The following is a 17726-nucleotide window of genomic DNA, read 5'->3' as shown; positions in this document are numbered from 1 at the left end:
TTTGAAGAAAACAAAATCTTCTTTACAACTTAAAGGATTTAAAGAAAACCATTGACTATCCAGGCCTGACACACTGCAGAGGAGCAGTCACCACGCAGTTACCTGTCACAAATCATAATCTCCTTAAACCATTACTCACCCCCTCTGCTGTGGGACGCCATTTTCTGAATGAAAACCTGGTGAAATTAATTATAAGATGAATTAATTCTTACTTGCAGCAAATTATGATATTTCAGTCAGGAACACTTAGTCAAAGAAAACTTTACTTCCATTTGCAGTATCATATTTGGCGATATGGCTCTGTTCTGGGGCCTCTCTGCTTTTCCTCGGGCCTATGTGCTAAGCCTTTTCCACGCATCTATGTGGAAAGCCTAAGGCAGAGAGCGCACACCTCTCTGCCCTTCCACATGCAAACGAGGAAAGCCTGCAGCACAGAGAGCAAACCTCCCTGCCCTTCCATGTGCCTACATGGAAAGCCTAAGGCAGAGAGCACACACCTCTGCCCTTCCACATGCAAACAAGGAAAGCTGCAGCACAAAGAGCAAACCTCCCTGCCCTTCCATGCACCTACATGGAAAGCCTAAGGCAGAGAGAGCAGCAGTAAAGACCCCCAGGAACAGAACAGAGCAGCGTCAATGACAAATGAAAATGACATTGATAAGTCAGACACAACATAAAAAAGGAGGAGCTGGGGTGGAGGCAGGTTGCAGAGGAAGCGGCAACAGTAGGCAGGCCAGAGCACCCTGAATGAGATTCACTGCATAGAAAGGAATCATGTGATCTATCAGCTGACTCGCTTCCGCCATACAGCTGCTCCATCAGTTGATTTGGCTGTTTGAGATCAGTTGATGTAGCTGGGATGTGAGCTGAGCTGGACATCGTGTCCTGCCTGAACTAACGCTATGCTCTATTTCGCTGTTTGCTAGAATATAGAATAGCTAGCTATAAAAGAATATAGTAGCTAGTAGAATGTAGTATGTCAGTATTGTGTTTACAGCTTGTTCTGCTGCCCCCAAGTGGCAAAAAAAAAGAATTACTGCTACGCTCTGTGTGATCGTATCTCCCCACCAACAGCACCATGTCGCCAAGGCTGAAATAGACTCAGACTTCCGACTTTCCGATCACTTGTCATAACTATTATCAGCCTAACAACTGAAATGTGTGTCCACCCGTCTAGCTAAATTATCTGGTCTCTGGTCAGATGATTTTTTTTTTTTTTTTTTTTTTTTAACCATTAAGGCTTGGTTAGTTTGAAACTGTGCAGTCTGAACCCAGTGAACCCAAGTATAACATGCTAACTTTGGTGCAGACAAAAGAAAATGTATATGTCATGCATGTTAAAGAATGACACTGAATCAATGGGTGAAAGAAGGGGGAGGAGAGAACAGAGAGAAAGGCTGACTGCGGAAGGGTTGGAAGACACAGTGAGTGGGTGGCAGGCTCCGCCACAGTCTCATTGTGCTTATAGCTCATTGTCTGTCAGCCTACTGGTATTTTTAACCAGAAGCGGCGTAAAAAAGAGGGATGAGATAGAGGAGGAACTCTTTTCATGGGTCTTTCTACATGCACTGTATTTTAAATCGCTATTCTGATTAGCCAGCACACTGCTTTGTCTTAATAAAGCTGTTTTTTGTGCATTCATATGGAGATTTAGATTTGTTTTTCCTAAAGAAGATATCCAATAAAACCTGAATCATGACAAACATTACGGCTAAAGGGAAATAAGTACACCAAAGAAAAATACAAACAGTAACAACTACTTAAGAGTGACATAAAACTTTCTGTAAACTTAAACACACAGAAGTCTATGGTAAGTCTATGGGAGTAAAATAGGGTCAAAAGTATTATAGTATCATATCTACGCATCAGTATATCTGAATGTGAAAAAAAATATTTTGATCATATGAATTCAATATCCGAACAAATAGATTTCATATCACTGTGTATAACATTTTGAGAACAAATGAGAAAGATCTGCACAAATCATTTCCAATGTTTGAGAGTTTGCACAGAGGTGTACAGCTAAGAAAAAAAGTTTCCAATTACACATTTATGTTTGTAGATGAAAAGATTGTATGTTTGAATCCCAAGTTTACAGCTACAGATCAAATCTATGAGTACAAATTTAACCAAATAGTACAAATACATACAATCATGGATGTGCAGCCCACAAATCTGCAGCAACTGTGTGATGCTATCATGTCAATATGGACCAAAATCTCTGAGGAATGTTTCCAGCACCTTGTTGAATCTATTCCACAAATAATTAAGGCAGTTCTGAAGGCAAACGGGATCCAACCTGGTACTAGCAAGGTGTACCTAATAAAGTGGCTGGTGAATGTATTTTACCTTTTTAATCACAGAGCAAGGATGCGAGAAATTATTGGAAAATTTTGTGAAAATCTTTCTCATTTGTTCACGAAATGTCATGCACAGCTACACATCTCCTTACAGATTAAAAAATTAAATCTGATCAAAACATTTTACACATTCAAACATTTGAATAAAATAGTTTTTCACATTTAAATGCTTTCATACAAAAAGTTTTCACACATTTAGATATGGTCATTCACAGCTACAATACTTTTGGCCCTATATTATTTCCATAGAAACCTAATCCTAATGGATACAACTTTTATTACAAAGGGGAAATTACAGCTTCTTGCTGATACTGTCACCAAATCCCTGAATGGCTCTGTCATAAATTATTTGATTAAAATTTTAAAGTCAAAAATAAATCCCAGCCTTGTAAGATTTGAATTATTTTGAAGTGTGATTGAGAGGCAGTCAAGCATTTCGGCCTTATTTACTTCTCTTCTCAGGGATGAATAAGAAAAACAAGTTGTGAGTATAAACAAATTGAGTTTCTTCCAAACAAGAGCACAAATCAGCGGTACACACAAGTGTACAAGTGGAGAGGGCAAACAAGCCAGCAGAAACACAATGCTCATTATAACAACTTATTTCAGTCTTATTACTTTGTACACACGCACACCATCTCTTTGCGGAGATCATTTATGCTCCCTGTGGAGACTGTTTATTGTACAGCTCATATGAGGAAGTCCAGAGTCCATAAAAGAAACGACGCCCTGCCAAAATGTGAAGTTCTCCCTTTTGTCTCGGCTGTATGCTAATAATGAAGATAAGAGCTCAGGTGTAGAATACAAGTCTCACCTTTAACTCCGGGCCTGCAGAATAGAAAATGTCTATCCAAGTTATGTAAAAATGGAACGTAACAAAGCCGACCAGTATTATTCAGATTACTGCTGGATGGAAACACTTAACTTTGTGATGGCTGCAGCTGGAGATTATCATGCTGATTTGTGAACAAAACATTTACAAAAAGGAAATCAAGTGTCATTAAGTGGACACACACTAGTTGAAATCAGTTAATACAAAGCTTCCAGTGCATCAGACAGTGAGAGTTAGAGACACCAACAGAGACAAACACTTTTTATAGAGTGCTAAATTACAACTCCCTGGTGATTTTTAACTGTAGTCTGCTTGATGGGTGCAAAGGAGCCAGACCTTTAAACAAAGGTTGGATTCAGCTTTGCAGGAAACTTTTCAGCTCCATTTGTGGATAGTCTCACGTACCAAATACATAATGTGTCAAATGTCGTCTCCAAGTATCTTTTTTTAGGCTTCACACTTTTTTTCTGTTAACTTAAAAAGCTTTGATTGTACATTTTCAGAATACTTCTGAGTGCAGCAGTATTTTAGCTGAACAGATTGAGGTGCAATTTCACAAAGGATTGTGTAGCTTCTGCAGTCACTAAATCTGCACAAACAAGACAAAAGGAAACCATGTCATTGTTAAAGCACCTGCAAAGGGTTAAACACACCAACACTGGCCTCTTTATGTACAAATGAGCTTCATTGCAAAAACAGTCCAGTTCACAAAGATCAGCGCTAATAGCCACACGAAGCTACAGTGAAATAATTATTAGTGTTGTCAGATAGATGGTGGTAACTGAACTACATTTATAAGGGATGACACACCCAAACGTTCAAGTGATCAAATTCCTTGCGTGTAGTTTTGAGGAGTCAATCAGGACCTGTAGCTTGTGGTGTGAAAATTTCTGTTTTCTTTTTCTCTCTGGCATTTTTCTGCCAATTGTGGTCTTGGCACAAAGGCAAAATTCACATTTTACCACATGGATCATTGCAATCAGACTCAAATAGGCAGTAGGCAACCTGCAGCTCTGGAGCCACATGCACCTCTTTCGCTCCTCTGAAGTGGTTCTGTGTGGCTTTTACAAAAATGATATGGGAGTGAAGAACATTTTTCATTGTTGTAGGCCCACAGCGGTTCTTGTATTTTACAGGTTTAAAAATGTGCAGCCTATACAATCAAAAATAAAAATAGAATAACATTCCATCAACTGAAGTGTGCATCATACGTCTACAACCTGGTGCCTCAGGAAAACAGAAACTTAACAGCAAGTGGACAGATTTCTTTGCTTTCACCGCCGACTTTGCACTGTTTAAGTACCAGATAATCATAAATAGCCCCCTGCAGAGTCGTATTACTGTTACTAATATTGATAAGCTAATTTAGATCTAATAAGCTATGTTGATTTTATTATAAAGCGCAAATATGTATTATGTTCCAGAATTTAAAAAAAGAAGCCAGAAATGGCTCTTTTGATAGTAAAGGTTGCTGACCCCTGCTATAGGTGCTGTTCTACCCTGCATAAATGATGTTTACACCAGACGCTGTAAAAATAAGGCCAGGTGAATATTTAAAGATCCCAACCACACAGATAATGGCCTTCTCTCCCTGTTGAGATTGGAAAGATGGTGCCAGATACCCTAGGTCAGCACTGAGAGGCTCATGAAGAGCTTCTACCTTCAGGACACAAAGATACTGAGTCAAGAAATCCCAAACCCTAACATTTATTTATCATTACGACACTATTTTGAATGTACAAACTGATGGAACTGACAGCTGCATTTCACTGAAATCATATTTCAGTCAGGACCACTTAAGTCAAAGAAAACTTTGCTTCCATTTGCAGTATTATATTTGGTGGTGTGGCTCTGTTCTGTTCTCTCTGCCTTTCCAAGGCCTATGCAGAAAGCCTTTTCCACATGCCTATGTGGGAAGCCTGAGGCAGAGAGCAAACCACCCTGCCCTTCCATGCGCCTACATGGGAACAGAACAGAGCAGCATCAATGACAGAAATCACATTGATAAGCCAGATGTAGAATGAAAAGGAGGAGCTGGGGTGGAGGCAGGTTGCAAAGCGGCTTACAGAGGAAGCAGCAACAGTAGGCAGGCCAGAGCAGTTTAAATAGGGCGTCCTGAATGAGATTTGCCAATTGGTTGCATAGAAAGGAATCATGTGATCTATCGCTGCTGTCCTCGTGTGTCCCCTTGCAGACAAATTGTTAACAACAATGAGTGGCACATAAATGAAGCAAAGCCTGCAAGCTAGCTCAGGCAGACAACTCAAACCCACTGCTACAATCACAAAACATATTCACTATGAAATATCCAATATACTCTTTTTGTTGTGACAGTGTACGTAAGCTGCCAGCGCTCTTCCTTCCCTAATCACTTGCTGCTACTGCTGCTTTTCATATAGCATTAATGAGGCAGCCCTGCATCCACATATAGGCTCTGAGTTCACGTTATTATCCTCTTCACTCCCCACTCACTGCTGAGCTAAGTGACAAAGTCAGAGCCTGGATACCAAATATCAGCTCTATATTTTCTACCATTGCATAATAATAATAATCATAATCCATTCCATGTGAGTTGGAACTATTATTTATGTGTTGATCTGCAGGCGATAGCATCAGCATGTCTTAGTGTGTGACCTGAGTGAGTAACAGAGGGCCACAGCAACGATTTCCAAACCATAAATATAGTGTGCTGCATCCAAAATGAGGCCTAAGGGTAACAGGGCAGTTATGATAATGAGTGATAAACAGTGACTGTATGAGTGAGGAGCTAAAAATCTGTTACTTAAAGTCCTTATCCAACAGCAGTACAAGGTAATAAGTAGTAAGTAGCAATTCTATCATAGAATCCAGTGTGTGAAGCATGAATCCCGGTTAGATTATTTTTCCAACAGCATTCATAATATAGGTCTTATTACTGCACCTCCACCAGACAGGTTATGTTTTGGGTCCTGTTTGTTTGCTGTTAGCAGCATATCTCAAAAACTTGTGAACAGATTTTAAAGAAATATGCTGGAAAGGTGGACCATGGGTCAAAAACCAAGTGATTATTTTTGATGCCGATCCTGATACAGAAACGAATGGAAATTTTGTAAACACTTCGTATTGTCATATAACAGATTTAAAAGGCATGTGGAGCCGTGGTTGAGTGATGCTCTAACTGTTTCACAATAGGCAGCAAGTGACATTTTTGTGTCTCAGTAAGCAGCTTTGATCATGGCAAAATCTCTTTTACAGAGCGGATCCTTGATATTCTCAAAATACTGAAGGACTGACTCAGTAGTTATGACCTTCAAATAGATATGCAGAAGAATGGTTTCAGATAATTTGAATGAAAAATCTTGTACATAAAATGTCTGTAAAATAAAGAGTATCCACAATGTGGGGTTCAGAGTGGATAAGAACCAGACGGCAGTGCAGTGAATCAAAAGGGGTCATGGGCACTATTTACCACAACCAAGGCTCCCAGCTTGGCCAATCAATCAGGCTGCCTCGCCCCTCACTGTGCATCACACGACACTCGAAACAATGTCTATGTGTGTGCGTATAGTACATCAGTGGGTGCTGCCAAGGTCTGGCTATCGACTGTGGTTGCCCTCTTCACCTTGCACCCTTTAGCAGTAACTCTCATGGAGAGACGGAGTAGGAAAGATCAGGCACTGGGGGGAAGCAAGCAGTTTAAACTTTAGACATGGCAGCAGGAAAAGGTGAGCTGGAAAAATGTAACATGAAAGAGATGAGAGAGAGATAACAGTTGACTCAGAAACCGATCTGACGGAGAGTAATAATATTAAAAACAAAAAATGCATGTGAAAGACAAACACAGAGGCCAGTCTGAGAGGCGTTTATTTGCTTCCAGCTGTATTTCCTCTCACGTAAGAGGATAATGTAAGCATCGTGAACAAAAGAACTCATCCAAAGAGTATAAAAAACACCACACAAACATGAATTAGTGTACAGTATTTAAATTATGCAACAAATATGAAATACAGGCCAAATTTAAGTCCACCTTCTTACTAATAGCTTTCGTTTTTGGATGCAAAAAATTTATATAATATTTGAATAACTTTGACAATTGATGCCAAAGCTATGACAACGTGGTGTTGGTCAGGTTAACTGCAATCTTGAACTGCTGCAAAGTCACTGAAAAGAAGTCTGACGGGCAAAGGAACTTGAGCATTAGACAATCAGACAGGTATTAAACAAGCCCTCGGGTCAAACTTATTCAAAGGAGTAAACAAAGGAAAACTGTAAAATGATTACACCAGCTGTTCATTGAAAACATCTATTATGTTTTACAGACACAGTTCAACTTTGACCCGATGTATTACAGTGGTTACTGCAGACACTTAGGGTGCAATTACTGTAATTTTACTTTGAGGTTAAACAGATTTAGATGATTAGCAGTAACTGTTTGTGTGTTTAAAACCTGTCACATTGTGTCTGGCTGCCAAGTCCTGCTTGTGTATTACTTTTTCCCTCAACACTGTCGAACGTGGGCAGTCTTAAAGGTCAAGTGTGTAGGATTGAGGGACTTCTGTCGGCAGAAATGGAATATTTGTGTTTTCATTAGTGTATAATCACCTTAAAAAGGGGACCTTTGTGTTTTTGTTACCTTAGAATGAGATATTTAAATAATCATAAGCAAGTCCTCTTCCATGTCATGTAGCCCAGAACAAACAAAACCAACACTGGCTTGAGATAGGGCCATTCCTATTTTTGCGTCGGCCACCGTATTTCTCCTGCACCAGAGATACTCAATATGCTTCGCTCAGGGGCCACTTTTGCAAAATGACAGGAGACCATGAGCCAATTAATTAACAAACAGTAATATTTATCAGTATAACAATTGCCTGTTTCCAGCCTTTCAATGCTTCCTGTCCTCACTCAGTTTAACTAAAAGGCAAATCTGGTCGCAGTAATCTTACACATATCAGCTGTATGCAGGGGCATTTCACCTTGACCTCTTGACCTTTGATGCTTTTGCATCTCTTGCACCTTATTTACATTGAAAGTACAAAAACCCCCAGTGTGAATCGCTTTATTTTCATTGTGAATTACAAAGAATGGTTGGGGGGCCATCCGGTAGCCCATCAGGGGCCAGATTTGGACCACAGGCCACAAGTTGATCACTGTCCTACAGGCTTAACACAGGAGAACTCTCAGTTCTGCAGCCCCACCTCTAGATGCTACTATATCCTCCACAGTGGACCCCAAAGTTGCCATTACTAACTCATTTATAGTCTTAGGCAGATGGTCTGTCCTGGGTGAATCACATTCTTGTCAAATACATGCAATGTAGAGGTTGGGACATGTAACTGGGGCCTGTGTTCATCTTGATGACAAAGAAAAGCTAAGCTTTTATAGAAACAGGCTACAGAATGGAGGCATTTCTATCTGGAAGATGTTGTGTGTGGATTTAAGGATTGCTCTTGGTTTGCTGCTGCGATACCCAGCTTGTGGATTGTGGGCTAAATCTGGCCTGTGACAGGGTGCCGGATGGTGTGTCAACCAGTTTTGTAATCCACAGTGAACATAAATTGATTCATTGATTCATTTTTTTTTTTTGGTTCTTTGAATGTCAACAAGGTGCCATAGTGCACAGGAGGATCCCTTGGACCCCCAGACAGAGGTCCAGAGAAACACCCCTGCATACAGCCGATCTGTGTGCGACTACTGCGACTGGATTTGCCTCTTAGCAAAAATGAGTGAGGAGTGCAAAGGTTGAAAGGCTGAAAATAGGCAATTTGTATACTGATAGATATCATTGTGTGTTTATTAACTGGCCCCTGGTGTCCTGTCATTTTGCAAAAGTAGCCCCCGAGCAAAGCAAGTTGAGTATCGCTGTTTTATTGTCTTTAAAGACCTACTTTTTGCCTTGTTATCTATAACTGCTCACATAGTCAGTGTCAGAGTCATGATGCCGTTTGAAGTTCACTACAGACAGATTCAGTCTATCCAAGGTTGAGTGAGCTTCACTTCCAAAAATTGATTTTTTTGCAAAAAAACTGAACAGTCAAGTCGATTTTATTTATGTTGTCCAATATCATATCACAAGTTTGTCTCAAGGGGCTTTAAAATCTGTGCAGCATATGACACCCTCTAAGCTTAGATCCAAGACTCGGATAAGCGAGTAACAAAATATAAAGGAATAACTGTGGAAAAATGGAAGAAACAGAGGCGGATCCCTCTCCCTGGACAGACATGCCACCGATGCTGTGTGTACAGTTTGGCTTTTCAGGCCGACAAAATTATAGATAGATTGTAAACATATAATAAATGACGCAGGATAAGGGAGTATATTGAGCAACTTCCAGGCGTCGCCAAACAGACAAGACCTGAGCCACACGACCTCCTCTCCAACATGGACACCTGGAAAGAGGACAGACTACTCAAACACAGTAGTCAAAGCCCAGGTACACCATTTGCACAGATAGGAGAACGTAAATAAGCACACAAGGGAGAGATAGAGTCGAGCCTGAATCTCTCAGGAGATGAAGATCCAGATCCCAAACACCTGGAATGAGGCAGACAGGGGAGAGGGTCCCAGGACAGCCAGTGATCCCGCACAGGGAAACCTGAGTAAAAATAGAGGACAAGGAGGAGAAAAGAGAGACAAGGAGAAAGACGGAGAGCAAAGCACAGTGAGAAACGTTCTTTCAGCAGCTTAACTCCTCCTTATTTATCGTCCAAATCCATCCCTTGACACCTTTCCCTCATTTAATTTCTCATTGGATTTCGCCAAAGCATCCTGCTGACTGTGTAAAATCTCTACACAGGAATCTGCCAGGTACTTGAGGTTCTTCAGTGCCACACAGTGGGAATTCTAAGCCATCTACAGCTCACCTAGAACAGTGTAGATTTTTAAGAGATCATGCAATTAATCTTACAACACTGACATTTATCTGCCCCTGTGGCTCGGCTTAAAGCAGGCAAAAGTCATTGATCTCTGTTTTGCACCTGCCAGCGGCGGCTGAAAATAACACCTGCTCTAACAGATTGCAGTTAATTAAATAACACAAGATGTAGTCATTACAGATGTTGTACGAAAGAAGTAGGGAGGGAAGATTAAGAGAGAGGAGAGAAATGGGAGAGAAGAGAAATGGACACAATATACAATATACAGTGTAGAATAAGTCTGTAGTCTGTACAGACAATGGAGCACATAAACAACAATTCCCATTTTACTAGGGGTTACGATCTGGGCTAATTTTTGGCTGAAATCAGTGACTTCCTGAGGTCTCCGCAATGGTTGCTAGGAAACAGTGGCATCAATCTCTTCACATAATTCATGGACAGAAAGCGAAGAGTTGTATCTCAGAAACAGAATTGTTGACAGTATTTTAAATTCTATTCTCATCTGAACTATTGCAGTCAGTGGAAATAGAGCATCTTTAAACATCAATGTGTCACTTGTGGAGCAATCAGTTTTTGTAAGTATAAAGTACAGACATCTCTATGTTTTCCAGATGAAGCACAAAAATTGTCAGAATTTTGTGATTGCTGAAGTCATAGTGTGAAGCCAATCTATGGTTTCTCACTTGGTAAGCAGCTCAATAACATCATGCTTTGCCTTTAGAGTTTAAGGTTGTAAGTTCGAGCACTAGGTGATACAGTATAAACATGCTGATTCCTACTGAGGCAATGTGCTGTGTGGATTACAGACATAGAATTTCAAGATTGGGATGACAGATTTTGAAGGAAAGTTGAAAAAGAAGCTTTCATTTGATTTGTTTCCAAAATGCTAAGAAATTCTGTAGGCTCGGCGAGCATTGGTGTATTCTAAATACATATAATATGTGCATCAAACTACTTGCTGTTCAATACATGAGAGTGCAGTATGTGCAACATAACATAACTGACCCTTTGCTAAGTCCTGCCCCTCGACGCAGACTGTCCAATCATAGTGTAGCAACAGCTCCAAGGACAAGAGTCTGACAACAACATGGCCGTGCTCCACTGACTCTAATGCAACTGATTCAGATTTTCATGATTTTCAAGCTGGTTTTAAGGATTTGGAGCTAAATGTTGTGCCTGGTTCACGTGTATAGATAGCCCTTTTTAAACAGGAATTGTGCAAATTTGCAGGAAAGCCCATCAGTCTTCTTTCAGCATTGGCAGTATAAAAACAAAATCAGGGAGTGCACCTATTTTTGTTCATACAGAATGCGCCTTTTTCGGGGCAATGGGGGGCGTGAGCAAGTAACAAAACATGTAGCTCAGCGTGTGACGTAAACAGTGACGTGGGAGGGAAGCCACGGCTGGTCAGTCCTTCAGCGATTCTCTCATAAGTCGGTCCGTTCTTCACCGTCCCCGTCATCTGACAGTTAATGGCCTCTTTGTTTGCGAGGGCAAGGAGGGCGCACAATTCCTTGTCTCCCCAGTTGCTCATGTTTACAGTGTCTGTCAGGTTTGTGTTTCCCTCTTGCTACTAGCTGCTCGCTAATTCCTGCTATCAGCTGTTTCCTGTTTATCCACCGCCAGTGGCTCGCACGTGCAGCATCATTAACAGCTCCTCCCACAAGTCATCAACAGCCCCTCCCGTGGTGGAAGGGCGCCTCATTCTTTTTTAACCAAAAAGGTTCCACCAATATGACTACCCTCTGATCAACTCGCCAATCCGGCTCTGTGTGTATAAACGCTCGCAGCTTGCCGGCAAAACGGTCCAACATTCGCTGAAAATCTGGCAGTGTAAAAGGGGCTATTGATACACATTACCTCCAGAGGTTGGAGGGAGGTATACATTTCATCTCTGTTCAAATCAGACCCTGAAAAGTGTAGGGTTAGCTAGCTAGCTACTGAAGGTAGCCTACTGAATGTATACACATGCTGCTCACCCTGCTGTACAGGAACGAGTGAAGGGAAGCAGGGAAACTTTGCTGTGTGTCGTTGCAGTGTGTGCAGATTAATGTTGTTTGACTTCCGACTGTGCTGCCAACTGTGGATAGAAGGGAAGCTCTGGGGGAAGCCTAACAACATTCATCCGCGCACACTGGAACAACACACAGCTGGTTGAATATCAGCAATGTTTCCCTTCATATTCATTGTCTACTGTTTTTTTCCCAAGTGTGCAGTCAGTTACAGTGTGGCCTCCATGCTAGCTCTGACAGCTGATGGACCATGATAATGAGGCGCAGCTTAGCGAAGGGTCAATTGGAGTCTATTTGTCTGCCTTTACATGCACGGACAACTCTTATGGCAACCCTGGTGGTCGCATAAGTCTTGGTGTGAAGCCACCTCTGATTGATCCGTTTCTGCGGGTATCTCACCATGATCACGACGTGCCATTGGTGGCAAAGGCTGTGAGCTAAAGACCTGTGTGATGCACAATGAACATCTTCTTCCGAATCAAGCATTGTGTTGTGTGAATTACAGGCGGTCCAGGCAGTTCTGCTGCTGTACCCTGCTGTATTTTCTTGCTTTTTTCATCGTATTCCTCTTCCTCTACTTTCTTCCTCCTCCTCAACATGCCCTCCCGACTCACTGCACATAGCAGCTATTATTGCATCTTTAATTGGTTTAACAATGATATGTATACATAGCACATTGTGGCTTTCCACTACAAACGTTTAATGCCTTTTCTGGAGTTTTACTGAATGTTACTGTACTGTTCTCTGTGCTTATTATTAACAGATCAAAAGGTCAGTGCAGTGTGTGTGTGTGTGTTGCAGGAGAGCCAGTGGCTGGACAGTGTGTCTCTGCTGATTAAGGACTCGTTGGAAGGGGACATGATTGACAACCTGTCTGGTTCAGTTTTCCACCACTACTGCTCGCCTCCTGTCTGTAAGGACTGTAAGAGTCATCCACAAGAGGTAAGTGGGGTCACACAGAAACACACACACACACCACTTCTCTTTATTTCATCTAGCTAACAAGCTCTTGGTCTTAGTTTACTTGACTCAGTCACCAGTGGGTGGGATTAACCTGAGGCAGCTCACAACTGTAAATCATACAAAATCTGCGTCATCTAGAGCTGGGTGCCTGCAGGTCTGATGACCATCTTCTGATTCACAATGAATATTAATTGATGCACGCTGGGGATTATTATCATTATTTTTATTGTCAATGTACTTTGAATGTAATAAAGGTACCAAGGTGCATAAAAAAGCATCAAAGTAGAGCTTGTTTGTCAAAAAAAGTGCCTGGGGAGGATTCGCCGAAGCCCCTGACAGAGGTCCAGGCTAATTATTTGTGATTTAATTACTGTTTGTTTATCAACTGGCCTCCGACATTTTAGAAAAGTGGCCCCTGGGAGAAGCAAGTTGAGCATCCCTGATTTGCAGCATCCCTGTCCTCACTTAAATTTGCATACAACATGAACATGCAGCGCAGAAACAACATCCAACATTTGGATATGAAGGTTCAAGTGTGTTTCTGTCTGATGAAGTTCATCTTTCCCAGGTGTTTCTGTAAAATGAACACATTGAGCCCCAAATACATCCGAAATGCAATGTGCAAGTTAATATTTAATAAAAAATGTTGTAGCATGCTGATTGAAGCGTCTGGGTGGTGCAGGGGAAAACACTTGAACACCAGCACAGAGACCTGGTTTCTGTGTTTCTGCATGGCTGCTTTGTGCTCATCAACCTTAGTTATTGGTTACATAAAAGCCTTTGCTAGTGGGGAGCCAGTGAGGGATCACATTCTTGCTGCAGTACGAGGGAGTCCTGATTGATCTATTGACACTGTCTCCCTCAGTCTGTCCTCAGGACAAGAGTAGAAGTTAGCAGCAACAAGAGCAGCAGTGCAGGGGAAATCTGTCATTCTAGATGGGGAGTAAAAGTGTATCTGAAAAATGTTACCAATATTGTTTCATTTTTGAGATACAGGAAAATGGCTAATTTGAAAGACAGAGTACTCTAATCAGGGTTCTCGCACTTTCTTAAACATCAAATTCAAGGACTTTTCAAGGTCTTACCCAGTTCCCTGTTTACGACGAATCAAGGTTAGTTACAGTTAAGCTGGGGAGAGCGGTACAGTGGTGCAGTGGTTAGCATTGACACCTCACAGCAAGAGGATTCCTGGATCAGACACAGGATGGGGGTTTGAACCCAGCGTGCCCTTCTGTGCAGAGTTTTTATGTTCTCTGGGTTTCCTCCAGGTACTCCAGCTTCCTCCCACAGTCCAAAGACATGCAGGTTAACTGGTGACTCTAAATTGGTTGTATGTGTGAATGTGAGTGTGAATGGTTGTCTGTCTCTATGTGTCAGTCCTGTGATAGTCTGGCGGCCTGCCCAGGGTGTACCCTGCCTCTCGCCCAATGTCAGCTGGGATAGGCTCCAGCCCCCCACAACCCCCAAAAGGATAAGTGGTTATGGAAAAAATGACTGACTGAGAGACAAGAGTACTCTAATCAGGGTCCCCACACCCTCCTTAACATCACATTCAAGATTTTTTAAAGTCTTTCCAGTTCCCAATGCTCTCAAATTCAAGGACCCATCATGGCATAGTTGTGACACGAATCAAGGCTAATTACAGTTAAACTGGGGAGTGCTTTCCTGTGTGATGCTCCAGCAGCATGGCTCATCCAAGCTGCTTTGCCCATGGTGTGAAGTTTTGTTGATATGGATGTTCTGCCTATCTTTAACAAGTCAGTCTTTGTAAATGTCTTGGATGAGCCATGATTACTGGAATTTACATTTTCCAGGTGTGGCTGGTGGTGGAGCTTTTTCTCTTGCTTGACCCTATTTAACTTGCATCATTCAACTTCCATCACTAATGCATGCTCTTGACGTTTCCGCAACTGAGGTAGTCACATATGTAGACAGCAGAATGGAGCCTATTTACTCACATTAATTAGAAGAAAATAAAAAAAGACTTTAAATTGATATTCTCGCACAGAACAAATACTTTCATGCACTTCCAATGACCTTTGTCTATTTATGTCTATTTTCAAAAACTCTGAAGGTCTTGATTTTTTCCCTCAAATTTACAAACTTTTAAAGACTTTTGAGAACCTGTCTGATGTACTTGTATAGGGTGCTGCCCCAGTGAGAAGGTTTTGCACTTCAAAATTCACACAAAATACAATAAACAAAAAATAAACTCAAAGCTTCAAAGCAGTTTGATTTTCCACACAAACCATGTCTGCAGAAATCAACAAAAATACAAACACTGCTGTGTGAAATACATAGAAAGGGAGCAAGAAACATGTTCTATAAATATATGTGGCAATACATCACATTAACCACGGTATGCAAAGTGAGTAAATAGAGGGAAAATGCTCATATGATTAAATCTCATTAATGTGTGGAGGTCTACACACTACATGGAGGCAGAGAATGTGAGCGTTAATCCCACAAATGCATCTGTAAATCCCCAAGTCTGTATAAGATCAAACACCTCAATGAATCCCCATCACCTTCCTTTCCCCCAGGTTGTTTAGTCCTCCAGAAAATTCAGTTTATTTATACATGTTTCTAACTATCCCCAGACAGAAAGCCAGGGTACTCAAAAGACGCAACACATATTTAACAGGAGCTGTGAATACTCCTACACATGCTCCAGAGCTGTATATATTTAACCTGTTACATACCAACGTATTCATTGTTGTTCTGGGTCAGAATGTCAGAAAAACTGCTGAAAATATTGATCTGCTTTGATGAAATGAGACTACTGCTGTGTTCATTTCAGCTCCATTATGATGAAAATTCAAAAACATTTTTTCAAGGTATCATTGTATCACGTGTTATGATTTCAAAATGAAGTCCCGTGCAATCCATAATGCCTAAGATTGAGATAATACCCTGTTCAGATGTACGATATGTGACATATCCCTTAAAGGTCCTGTCTGTAAGATTTTGGGGGATTTAGTGGCATCTAGTGGTGAGGGTACAGACTGCAATCAGCTGAAACTTCTCCTGGTTAGAATTCCTTTAGCGTTCATTGTTGAAGAGGCGAGTCAAATTATCCACAAAGGTCTCCTTTCTCCTCACAAGACAAATGGACCAAGTGAAGTTTGAATAAAGTATTGAATAAAGTAGGGTTGCCCCCCAAATAGTTGACCAAATGTTTGTCAACCAAAAAGATCATTAGTGGGCAAGATTTCATTGGTTGCTTAATCACAGAAAAAAAAAAAAAAGAAAAATACACATAAACGTGAAACTCTATTAGGAGCTGCTACAATAACTCAAAACCTATATGACTGGACCATGGGAATTTATTTTGAAAGGACAGACACAGGAAGTGTCCACGCTCAGCAGTCAGACAGGAGTCAGGTTAATTTCCAGGGCTGGTACCTGCGGTTATTCCACAGGCTAGTTAATAACATGTCGGGCAGGAAATCCAAAGTGTGGGATCATTTTGAGAAGGTGAAGGACGAACCCAAGGTGATATGTAAACTCACCTTCATTGGTCGACTACAAACATGACGTATCATCTGAAACATGGAAGTAGCTACATGCCCATTAGCCCACAGCGTCATTAACAGGCGGCTCGCTCAGTGTGTGACGTGCACTTGGAGATAAAATATAGGCCTATATTAATGAAGGTTCATTAGTATGGTTTTGTATTTCTCTGTAATGTAGCACAGTGTTAACAATGTTACTGATACTATTCTTTCTCACACCTTCAACTCAAACCACCAGAATATATCATTTAATAATTAAATTAATATCGTAAACATGCAGGCGACTAGTCGACTAATGGCCCTAAATGACGACTATTGGTTGACTAGGAAAATTCTTAGTCGGGGGCAGCCCTAGAATAAAGCAGGTTCACGTTACAAATTTGTGTTCCCTAGCACCTGTAACTGTGTGCTCACCTTATTTCTGATCCAGACATTCAGGAGGTTTAACCTGGAGTCAAATTATCCACAGAGGTCTCTCCCTCTCCAATTCAGACAGACCCAGTGACTTAAACTGGTAAAAACACTGAATAGAGCAGCTTCATGTTACAAAACTTTGTGTTTTTCCAACACTGCTAGTTGGGGAGGGGCTACTAACTTTGGTGGACAATGTGAAAATGTGACTGGCTTTATTTATAGCCTCGTCCTTCTAAGTTAATGAAAACGTGACAATTATTTTCAGTTGATTATACACCAAAGAAAATACACTTATTATATTCAATTTCTGCCACTGTTTCCCCTGAAATCCTACACACTGGACCTTTAAAACTGTTTTTCCCATTAAGAGCCCAGCAAGGTGAGAGGAAGGTGACTGTGTTGTCTTTGTAATAGATATGCAGATTGCCATTGCATTGCAATCAAGACACTGTACAGTACTGTAATAGTATTTTCACAGCTGTAGCACTGCTGTGTGCGTTTTGAGCAAATTGGAAAAAAAAACATTGCTGTGCACAGTGTCCTCGTCCTTCAACACACTATGCAATATGTGCACCGCCTTCGACCACAAACATCTGGATCCTGACAGTACTGAGTGAAAGATGCTGAGGACTTGCTGACGAAATAACGTTTTTATCCCTCAAAGTTATCGAAATCTGATCATTCTGATTCGCACTTTTTCATTTTCATTCAAAGTAAATCAGATACAGTTAAAACCCAGATTGTATTTAAAAAAGAAAGAAAATAGCTAAATCCA

At 41.1% G+C, this 17726-nt stretch overlaps 1 protein-coding gene across 1 annotated transcript in view; it reads left to right on the top strand.

Annotated features, from left to right (window-relative positions):
• Positions 1 to 17726, top strand: part of LOC125885939 (voltage-dependent T-type calcium channel subunit alpha-1I-like) — a 219987-nt gene that overhangs the window by 187990 nt on the left and 14271 nt on the right. The window contains exon 32 of the mRNA XM_049571799.1: positions 12861 to 13001. Coding sequence (XP_049427756.1) covers positions 12861 to 13001 — 141 coding nt within the window. The remainder of the gene's footprint in view (positions 1 to 12860; positions 13002 to 17726) is intronic.

The sequence above is a fragment of the Epinephelus fuscoguttatus genome, linkage group LG3 (assembly GCF_011397635.1).
Source record: "Epinephelus fuscoguttatus linkage group LG3, E.fuscoguttatus.final_Chr_v1".
In the NCBI taxonomy this organism is placed as follows: Eukaryota; Metazoa; Chordata; class Actinopteri; order Perciformes; family Serranidae; genus Epinephelus; species Epinephelus fuscoguttatus.
Note: the sequence above shows the minus strand (reverse complement) of the source record. Positions and strands in the feature narration are given on the sequence as shown.